Here is an 11130-nt window from a genome sequence, read left to right on the forward strand (position 1 = left end):
TTGTCATTAATGTTGCCATTATTTGGTAATGAACCATATTATTGAAGAAAGAAAAAAAAAAACAGAACATACAAACATTATCTCGTGAAATATAATACAGTGAAAATCCTTATATGAAGCAGAAGTCAAATATCTGTGTTCACAGTTCTGGTTACCATTAGCTACACTACAGAAACAAGTGGGTTTAATGGTTTCCTTGGAGACCAAAGGCTTTCTATATGTGATGATTTAGGTGTGATTGAAGATTAAGTTAATCTCCTGTTGAGCTGCTAATTGTGTGATATTTAATAGGAAGGCACATTTATAATAAAAGTTCTTTGTAATGTTATGTCATATGTAAGAATTATGTGCTTATCCGACAAATGTTTCACCACTGAATCTGTTTGGTATCTCAAAAGTCTGTGTGCTGAGCACTTATTGTGTATGACAATAAATAACTAATACTGACAAGTAAGTATTTAGTAGTTGACAAAGCACAACATAAAATCAAGAAAAATATAGATTTATTTTTGATTCTAAATAACTGAAGACAATTTTTGATGTAATACAATGGAACAGCACTAGTCGATCTTATAACTATTACCAGTACATGTGCAGTATTTTCAGCATACCGATGCAGTGGGCTAAATTATAATAAATAAAAGCACCATGCACTCGTGATTTTGAAAGCTTTCGCACAAAACCCAATAATTGCCAAATGACACATACAGAGAGAAAATTTCACAATCTGCCATCTGTGGATTAAAAGACTTGTAACCAGTTGTGGGTGTATTTTTTTTCCATGTTTCTGTCCTTCTACGCAAACAGACTCATTCTGTGTACGGGAATTGCTGCTTTGCTGCTACAAAACAAATGTACTTGCACCTTTTCTCTGGAAATGTAAATGATGTGGGCTGAAGAAATAAGAATGGAAATGTTGATGAAAGACTTCCAAACTCTGCTTGCTTGCAAAATGGCCTACTTACACAGCATAATGGTACAGAGTGGATGTTTATCTGAATGAGATACGAGATGGCAGTGTGGGAATGAGGTGTCTCCTGCGGCCGGCTGTAGTCTCTCAGCTGCGTGTGCTGTACAGGTCTTCATCCTCAGGGCTGGACTGGCCAAAGTCCATTAGAGAAGGGTCTGGCTTGAAACCGGAGCCCCCTGGAGGGCAGCAAGAGAAAAGCAACAAAAGCTCAGTCACAAGCACAGAAATATCACATGCTGGTCCAGAGTGACAACAAATGCATCAGAGGAACAACTAAAATCACTAGATAACCCAAATTAGAACCAACAACATATAAAGACTAGGGTCAAAGCCAGTGCCTTTTGTGATCATACAATACTAGTGAACTAGTGTTCAGTACACAAGGACACACCACATCTCTTCCTCTAATTACCAAAATCCAGAGTGATCTGGATGTGCTGGGTATTGTGTATATGTTTTCCTTGGAGACTGATTCTGCTATCGTTTAGGTTCCAAACTGCATATGCCCAGATGCTGACCCTGGTAGCATTAAATCAGATCCCTCTCATGGTTTATTTGGTGGATATTATTCTTTGCTATCAAACAGAAGGCTCCTACATGTTATGGTTCAGAAAATAGCTTGCAGAACTCCTTCACTCCTCAATTTGTCATCCCTGATTAGTTTTTTCATGTATGTCAGAGCTGGCTTGTGACGCAAGACAAATTTCAGTAGAAACTGACAATATCCTGATTAAATGTCAGCTCGCTGTCTGTAAATTTACCACCACACAGACTAACAATCACAAGACCCAACACATTTAGGTGCCTTGGAGTTAAGGTCATTCTCAGAAGAGAAGCAGTGTGTGTGTGTGTGTGTGTGTGTGTGTGTGTGTGCTCCAGTAAGTCGATGCCTAACTCTCGAACCAGAGCAGTGGTGCAGCGTTGTTCCCAGTACCTTTGCTGTTTTCTGTTGCAGGCTGTTGTTGAGGAGGTGGTGGGGGTGTTGTGAGTGTCGGGGTTGGAGTCTCCTCCACAGCGGCAACTTGTTGCGGGTCAGCTAACTCTTGAGCAGCAGGTTCAGGCTCAGGTGATTCAACAGCTGCCACTGTGGAGAAGTCAAAATACAACAGAGGGTCAGCAATGGGAAGATGAACTGATGTGTTTCCACCTTTATGGAAACTGCTATGAAACTATTGTGACTTCATACTAATATTATCAATAGTAATAACATTGAAAACGTTCTTAGTACACTCTTGACAGTTTCCAACAAATTGGTGTACTGTACTGATCAGTCCTAATAAGAACTAACACAAGAGATGTAAAAATAGCTTTCATAGACTTTTTTCCAAACTTTTTACATCATTTCTAGTTTTAGGAGCTTTCAATGAAACAGTCTTCCATTTTTCACAGTTTTCCACACTTAGGTAGCTCCAGCGAATCCACTTCTGTGCCAACATGGGGTTTCCAAGGGAGCAGATTACATGTTGGCATCATTTACACTTTCTGCTCTTTGACACTATGGGGCACCATATTGGTCGTACCTTCTGGCTCCTCTGAGGCCTTTAGAGCAGGTGCTTCTCCAGAGGAAGGAACAGACTCCACTTCAGCAGCCTCCACTGGGACGGCCTCCACTGGAGTGGCTTCCACTGGGGCAGCCTCGACTGGGGCGGCCTCGACTGGAACGGCCTCCACTGGAATGGCCTCCAATGGGGCAGCCTCCACTGTAGCGGCCTCCACTGGGGCAGCCTCCACTGGGGCGGCCTCCACTGGGGCGGCCTCCAATGGGGCGGCCTCCACTGGGGAAGCCTCCAAAGCAGCAGCCTCAACTGCAGCAGGCTCCACTGGAGAGGCCTCAATTAGAGCAGCTTCTACTTCAGCAGCCTCCACTGGGGCAGCCTCGACTGGAGAGGCCTCCGCTGGGGGGGCCTCAACTAGAGAGGCCTCCACTGCAGCGGCCACAACTGGAGAGGCCTCAATTGGAGCAGCCTCAGCTGCGGTAGCCTCCACTGGGGCAGACTCTAAGCTTGGCGTGGGCTCTGCTGGGCTGGGGTCAGTGGAGACATCCTCTGCTGCTTGTTTTGAGTCTAAGGGCTCCTCACTTTCAACAGGTGCATGTATTTCCTCAGAGGTTGTGGTGGCATCTGTCTCTGCTGGCACTGAATGTGCCAATGGGTCTGGACAAGAGAGGAAATACAGCAAACCATCAGTAGAAGCCTCTATGTGATTGTATGTGAAACAAAAGAGATGTAGACAGAGAAACAAGCAGACAGAGATCAATATCTGTTATACCTGTGGTGGTCTCTGTGGGGGTCTGGTCAGGGGATATCTCTTTGAGTGTTACAGATGACGCCTCCTCTGTTATGACAGCCACAGCAGGCTCATCAGAGACAGGAACAAACTCAGCTGATTCCACCTCCGTCTCTGGGATTGTAGAGCTGGGCTCTGAGGCCTCCTCAACTACTGCAGACTCTGGATTTGGCACTTTAGCTGTCTAACGTGCATCAAGAATAAAGATTTAAATCATGCATACATTATTGTAGATAAAAATATTGATATGAATTTTACCATTTGATTAATCACACTTAAACTGTACAGAATAAAGCACTAGCATACAGTTTCTTTAACATTTCAGTTGTAACAGATTAGATTTATTACACTGACTAGAGAGGAAAAAGAACGTAATCGCTTACATTAGCATTTATTATTTCAGGCATTTTGCTGACACTGGTGCAGTGGGGTGACTTACAGTTAGTTTAACAGCAATATAAGTTTTATTTCTAGATCACAAAAATCTCCAAGCCACTCTGTATGAAGTGCAGAGAGCAAATTAACAGAAACAATACAACCATACAATCTATGGTAGAGCAGAAATCATTCAGTGGAAAGGAAATTACCATTATATGGGGTGAACCGCTGTTTTGGTTTGAGTCACGCACAGTAAAAACAGCTTTACAGTACTTTCTATTTAAAACTAGCTGCTTATGTCGATTTATAATCAGAATAAATCGGATCAGTGACACAATATGACTGTTAACCTGTGGTTGTGAAGCAGCGATCTCTTTGGCGACGGGCTCCTGGGACGTGGAGGCGAGCAGTGAAGACACTGTGGCGCTGCTCCACTGCCCTACCGCGTACACATTCTTACCTGTCACCTTGGGAGCAAAAGAGACAATAACAGTGTTAAACTCTGAAAATAATGAGGTTTGTTACTGGCAGTAACAACAGGTGAGCATTTAGTCAGCAAGTAGTGTTACCTTAAACACGGCCACTGTTTGAGCCGGGTAGCACACTGAAGCTCCTCCACTCATCAGCCCCAATGGAATGGCTAACCTCTGGAAACGAGAGCCTGAAATAAAAGTTTACAATGAAGATTGACAATCAATCTAACTTGGCACAGACTTAATCCTGGAGCCCAACTTCATCTGGTATTGCTGAACTGAGAAATGTCATTGAACTGACTCCCCACAGAGAGACAGACAGAGTAAGACAGAGTGCTGAGAAAACTAAAACAGCAACTGAACTTTACTTGTTTCTTATGTGTTGTGCATCTTTGCACCTCTGTGGTTTAGCAGTGAGGTTTTGGGACTTGTGGCAAACTGTGGTCTGAATGCTGGTAAAGTGTGGCAGCGGTCTCTCCTGACTGAGTCAAGGTTAAATGTGCTTCAAGTAAAACTGGATATCATACATGCCCCTGCTGTACGAAAGTGATTGAGTTTAAGTCCAAGACTTGTATGGTAAATACACAAGGTATGAATTGTTTGTATACATTTATATTCACATGTCCACATTAAGAGTGGCATGGTGGATGAATTTGACGATGTATTATGTACAGCTGTTATATTACCACACAGCTGCTTGGCAAACGTCATACTAGGCTAGGGCACTGAACTAGCTTGCATGCTGCCAGGATATTGCAGGGACTCATGGCAGATCCTTTTTTATTAATGTGAAATAGCTTGTAGGAGAAAAGTCTTACAGAACCATGGATCATCTCCCAGTTTATGATCGTACAAAAGGGAAATATTACATGGTTGCCTAGGAAAAGAAACAATGCAGTCATGCATTTAAGGACACATTATTTTAGGGATTCTGGATGAAAGTTGTCCCCAGATAATAAATACAATTATTCTGTTCGGTTAAATATTCATATTTAAAGCTCAATCAAGAACTAATCTGAGGTTTCCTAAAAAAAAATATATTGCAAAGCCAATTTATTTACAAAAAAAGAATTGCTACAAACCATTACAATGTAGCACAAGACAACATGACATGGGAACATTTTATAAATGGTACTGTCAACCTAATTATTATGTGTATTACTATGTAAGGTTTATATTGTCATGTCATGATATTGTCGTGTGTGTTATGTGTATTATTTGCAGGTATAAAAATAATGCAACCATATACAATTCTAGAAATGTAATGTTATATGATGATATGCTTAAATATTGTGATATGACATGACTCTCTATGACCATTTATGTTGATACACCTCAACATGTTTAATTGTGGTTTGTTTATTATACTGTCATATTGTTTTATGTACTAAATAGACAGATTAATAGATTACAGAACAATCGTTCCCAGCAGGCCTAGAGTGTTTGTAATATAGTGACGAGATCTTAGGTTACCTTTCCGTGCCAAGAACATGCCAAGCAGGCCAGCCATGGTGATGGTGCCAAATCTGGGTAGAAAACCCGGGGGAGGGTCTTTCAAGTAATAGTACACATCTGGAAAACACAGGAAGACAAACATTCCTTCAATCTTCTCAATTGTGCACACCAGTCTGACCCGCTGCTTATTTTGTCATAATACACTACACAAGCAGTCGTAACAGTGAGAGTGGTAACATAGCATAACTAGTAATAATAATAGTAACAGTAATAGTATGTGCCGTAGTATCACTACTAGGGGTGGGGGAAAAAATCGATACAGCATAGTATCTCAATATTTTCCGTGGCAATACAATATCGATACACAGACGCCAAGTATTGATCTTTTATTATATATGTGTTGGTCAGTTTGTCTGCTTGACAATCCAATTTTGCAGCAATAAAATTGAAGTGAGATGAACAAACAGAGAAATATATATTTTTTAGGTAAAACAGATGTTGACAAAGTTTTCTTTTGGGGACATCATTTGAAATTGGGAAAAATTTGAAGTTGGAAAAAAGGTAATGAATTGCAATATATCGCAGAATATTGCAATATGTTTAAAATCGCAATAATATTGTATAGTGACATAAGTATCGTGATGATATCGTATCGTGAGGCCTCTGGTGATTCCCACCACTAATCACTACTGGGTAGTAAGATGAAATAGTGCTTTCCTTACAGATTGTCTGAGGTTGAGGACATAACAGTACAAATACCGCAGAAAAACATGCACAATCACGTTTGGGGGTTTTATAATGTAACTTTACACACTGTAACAACAATACATAGGGAAATCCTTTAGAGCTGCAAAGATTTAATCGATCAATCGAAAAATTGACGGCGTTAACGCAAACCCATTTTAACACCGTCAATTTTTTTATCGCGAGATTAGCGTTCTTTTTGGCCCAGCAAACTTTGTAGTTTTTTTCACATGCTGTTGCAACAACTAGTAACGTTAGAAAAACTACAACACCACACCAGATCTAGCTAGACCGGAAACTAAACAACAGGCACGCCGCACACACTTGTTTGGGCTTTGCGAGCCGGCCAAAGAGTAGTAGGCTAACGTCACGTTTTGAGTGGATGGCGAGCACGAGACGCCGAAATGGATGCCAATAAGATTCTGAATGGAAGGTTTACTTTTAAAAAGTTGCCAAATGGTTCCATTGACAAGACCAAAGTGATCTGTGTGTTTTGTCGTTGTGAACTGAGCTATCATCGCAGCACGTCCAGTCTGAAATACCACTTGATGGCCAAGCACACAGCTGATGTGAATTCTGCCCCCCCCCTCGTCAAAGCCAGGCGACAAAAGCACAAAGCAAGCCGATCCACTTTTCCGTGTTGATAAGAGCATTAAAATGAGAAAAAAATAATGGGACAAAAAGAAATCTAGGGACATTTAAAATAGATAAAAATGTACGATTAATTGCGAGTTAACTATGACATTAATGCGAATAATCACAATTAAATATTTTAATCGTTTGACAGCACTAGTTGTCAACTATTAAAGTAATCGCCAACTGTTTTGATAATCGATTAGAATCATGTTTTTATGAAGAAAAGTAAACATTCTCTGATTCCAGCTTATTAAGCGTAAATATGTTCTAGTTTATTCACTCCTCTATGACGGTTAAGTGAATATCTAGGAGTTGAGGACAAAACAAAACATTTGAGAACATCATCTTGAGCTTTGGGAAACACTCATCGACTTTTTCACCGTTTTCTTACATTTTATTGACTCAACAACTAAATGATTAATTGAGAAAATAATCGACAATAAAAATAATTGTTAGTTGCAGCCCTAAAGTCATTCAATAAGTCCATTAATAGACGGCTTAGTTATGCGAGATTTGTTTTTCAGGTGTCAGCACAAACACATGAGTTTAGGGCACCAAGAGTTAAGTTTTGAGTTTTAATAGAGGCTAATATTATTTTATATTACTGCATATATGAGACCTTAAGGTACCTTCTGTACTGTTGACTCACCCTCTCCTGCATGGTATAGATTAACACTTCCTGTTTTCACAGAGACACAGGCACCCTGCAGGGAACAAAGGACAAAGCTGAAATGAACACCAGGCCACCAAAAACACAACTACATCTGAGTCAGTGTCAGGCGTTTTTTCCCCATCTTCCACAGTATCAAACCGACAAATCTCCTCGCAGCAAACCTGCAGCTGCTGAGTTGACTGCATGAACACTATTTCCTGTCTGACTCCTGAACTTTGCTGTTTGCAAAGTGGTTTAGATGCACAGAGCACTCGAAGCACTTAGGATGATGTTCTTTAACCGCAAACAGGAGGAACAAAAATCAGGGTTGGAAAACTAACACTGCAGGTGCAAGATAAGACCTCTTCGGTGTGTTTCAGCTGTTGTTCCATTTCTATATACCACTTATTTACATCCATCAAAGGGTAGTTCTGGGTTTTACGTGTTTGACAGGATGTGAAAGCATGAGGTAAATCTGCAGCAGATGGTGTCAGTGAACTATGTTGTCATGTTTATACATTTAAAATCTAAATACCTTAACAGCCTGGACACATGGTAGTATGCTCTCTCTCACTGTAGTGAACCCAGTCTGAATAGCACCCGGCCTCTCTGGAACAAACTGGGCCTGAGCAGACTGTGGCAGCGGGGTGTAGATGTTCAGCTGGGGACAGAGTCAGCATGGAAATGTGACGTTGAAGTTCAGTACTCTCATATCAGACTAGGGTTGCATGATATTGACAAAATGTGATATTGCGATATCGATTGTGAATATTGCGATGTAGATATTAATGTTGATATTTTTAAACATATGTAAAATTACAAAAGTTATGGGAAAACGCAACAAAATAGATTCATAACAAATAAAAGAAGTTTTCTTACAACACAAGGTTTATTTCAATTTTTATTGTCATATTGGACTGGTCCAACATGAATAAATAAATAAGGACCATGTCTACAGAGCAGGACATTTTGTTTTAGTTGGACAGTATCAAAAATATTTTAAGAGAACAGGACACAACTTTTCTTTCTCTTCTCCGATTTGTTCCGTTTTGTTGTCTCTATCTATTTCTTCACTCACACTGTCACTCTGTTGAAATATGTACACACATGGTACGCTCCATAGGGTTTGTCACGTAGTGGACCTGTGCGCTGACGTGCACTTGGGGTGCAAGATATATCGACTCAATTTCGTTATCGCAATATATCGAAAGTGTTGCAGTAAGTATGCAATATTTAGTTTATATTGCGGAGCGCTGTGTCCGTCCGTTGGCTGTGTGGGTTAGTTGTGTTTGATTTAGAGCCTGCTTCAAACACTGTAATGATCATGTTTCATTGGCCAGTTACCGTGCCACTTGCACATGTTACTGCACGTCAACGCACGGGTCCACTACATGACAAACCCTATGGAGCGTACCACGTGTGTGCATTTTATACTGTCCAACCAGTGAAACATCTCCTGTTCTCTTTATTTATATATTTGATACTGTCCATCCAGTAGAACATGTCCTGTTCTGTAGACATGGTCCTTATTTATATATTTATACTGTCCAACCAGTAGAACATGTCCTGTTCTGTAGACATGGTCCTTATTTATATATTTATACTGTCCAACTAGTAAAAAATGTCCTGTTCTGTAGACATGGTCCTTATTTATATATTTATACTGTCCAACCAGTAGAACATGTCCTGTTCTGTAGACATGGTCCTTATTTATATATTTATACTGTCCAACCAGTAGAACATGTCCTGTTCTGTAGACATGGTCCTTATTTATATATTTATACTGTCCAACTAGTAAAAAATGTCCTGTTCTGTAGACATGGTCCTTATTTATTTATTCATGTTGGACCAGTCCAATATGACCGTCAGTTGAAATAAACCTTGTGTTGTAAGAAAACTTGTTTAATTTGTTATGAATCTATTTTGATGCATTTTCCCGTAACTTTTGTAATTTTACATATGTTTAAAAATATCGAAATTAATATCAATATCGCAATATTCATAATCAATATCACATTTTGGCAATATCGTGCAACCCTAACGTGCACTAACATGTGTAAGTGGCACGGTAACTGGCCAATGAAACAGGATCATTATAGCATTTCAAGCTCTAAATCAAACACAACTAAGCCACACAGCCAACGGACGGGACGCAGCTCCACAATATAAAGTAAATATTGCAACCCCTTTCGATATAATATTGTGCAACGTGATATTGCGATAACGATATTGAGTCGACATATCATGCACCCCTATATCAGACCAGACGTTTTGGGACAACCATACCTTTTCTCTAGTAACCAGTCCATCAGTGGGCACTTGGCTCACAGTATACACACGGATGGAGGCTATGCCCATCACCGTGGGGACGGCCACCATCACCACCTAGGACATAATAAAAGTGCACCGCTAACTTTAGTATCTGTCAGCTCATAGCAACAGACAGACACTAATCACTAATAAACAGATGACTCATGTGCACAAGTGGTAGAAATCGATCATTGACACGTGTAAAATAGCAAAACCACAATAAAAAATACTCCATTAAAAGTAAAAGCACTGTAGTCATAATTTCACTTAAGTTAAAGATCATAAGTATGACAATAATAGATTATTAAAGTATCAAAAGTACTTATGCAGAATTCTGCTTTCCAAGAGTTACTGTTGCATAATTATCACATGTATAAACTTATAAAGTTATTACTGAAGCATTGACACGTAACTGCACTTTAAACTGTTGCAGCAGGTTAAGTTGGAGCTCATTTTAAGGACTTTGTGTACATTTGGGTAATTTAACTCTAACATGCGTCATATTTCGAAATTGTACTTAAATAAAGAAAATGAGGTAATGTATTTATCTAAGCTAACTTTACTTTTCATCACCAATACTGAGATATTTAGCAGAAGTAACGTTAGAGAGCGTTAAACCCACGATATGTAACTTATAAGTTAATTTATCATGTAGCGTTAAATTACACCCACAAGTTACCCATACCGTGGGTATTGTGGATAACTTACAGCTGCCTCCAACTAAGCTAACTAACTAACGTTCACTGTAATGTTTCCTCTGTTAAAACAGCCTATTGGCAAACGAAGCGAGGGCTGACAAATACTAGCTGTTACATATGCTTAAGAGAGAGTTAGAATGGTGTAGGGTTAGCCTACTCTTCTAACTGCTGTCAGCTAACGTAGTTAAACGCTGTCTAGTTCCAGTAGCATTGGCTCATTCAGCGAGGCTAACACAGTAACGTTAGCAAAGAGATTTCCATGCAGCATAGCGTTAAACGCCTGGAAAGTGACAGTCAGTTCAAGTTTGCATTAACAAGTCCGGGACAGTTTACGTTAACTCTACACCCGCTCATTCATTAAACATATACTTTGGCTAAGAAGAAATGTCAAGCATTCACCTTGGCCGCCATGACAGCGCTCCTCCTTCTTCTTTTAGGCTCTGAGGAGCAGCTTCCAGTGGTCTAAACCACGGTCAGCTGCTGCCACCTAACGGACTGCAGAGGCACCAGCAACAGCTTGGTTTGATA

The 11130-nt window shown here is 40.1% G+C and overlaps 1 protein-coding gene across 7 annotated transcripts; it reads right to left on the bottom strand.

Moving 5' to 3' along the window:
• Nucleotides 1-486: 486 nt before the first annotated feature.
• Nucleotides 487-11130, bottom strand: apool (apolipoprotein O-like). 7 transcript variants are annotated; one of them, XM_031280159.1, is made up of 13 exons: nucleotides 11002-11130; nucleotides 9881-9979; nucleotides 8130-8255; nucleotides 7592-7646; nucleotides 5581-5679; nucleotides 4204-4295; nucleotides 3985-4101; nucleotides 3239-3440; nucleotides 2765-3123; nucleotides 2666-2704; nucleotides 2491-2575; nucleotides 1905-2054; nucleotides 487-1146 (listed from the first exon to the last, which is right to left on the bottom strand). In XM_031280159.1, the coding sequence occupies exons 1-13, from the start codon at nucleotides 11011-11013 to the stop codon at nucleotides 1058-1060; spliced, it is 1524 nt and encodes a 507-aa protein (XP_031136019.1). In that variant the 5' UTR covers nucleotides 11014-11130; the 3' UTR covers nucleotides 487-1057. The 7 variants fall into 7 exon arrangements, with proteins under 7 accessions (XP_031136019.1, XP_035861195.1, XP_031136021.1 ...); XM_036005302.1 differs by having other exon boundaries at nucleotides 2491-2605; nucleotides 2687-3117; XM_031280161.1 differs by lacking the exon at nucleotides 2666-2704 and having other exon boundaries at nucleotides 2491-2587; nucleotides 2768-3123.

The sequence above is a fragment of the Sander lucioperca genome, chromosome 1 (genome assembly GCF_008315115.2).
Source record: "Sander lucioperca isolate FBNREF2018 chromosome 1, SLUC_FBN_1.2, whole genome shotgun sequence".
NCBI classification, from domain to species: domain Eukaryota; kingdom Metazoa; phylum Chordata; class Actinopteri; order Perciformes; family Percidae; genus Sander; species Sander lucioperca.

What these genes read in the sequence shown, in the direction of transcription:
- apool (XM_036005299.1), bottom strand. An exon ending in TCGCTGCTTCACAACCACAG is followed by an intron (nt 3,441 to 3,984) that starts GTTAACAGTCAT and finishes GATGCACGTTAG; the next exon opens with ACAGCTAAAGTGCCAAATCC. An exon ending in CCCCACAGAGACCACCACAG is followed by an intron (nt 3,124 to 3,238) that starts GTATAACAGATA and finishes TCTCTTGTCCAG; the next exon opens with ACCCATTGGCACATTCAGTG.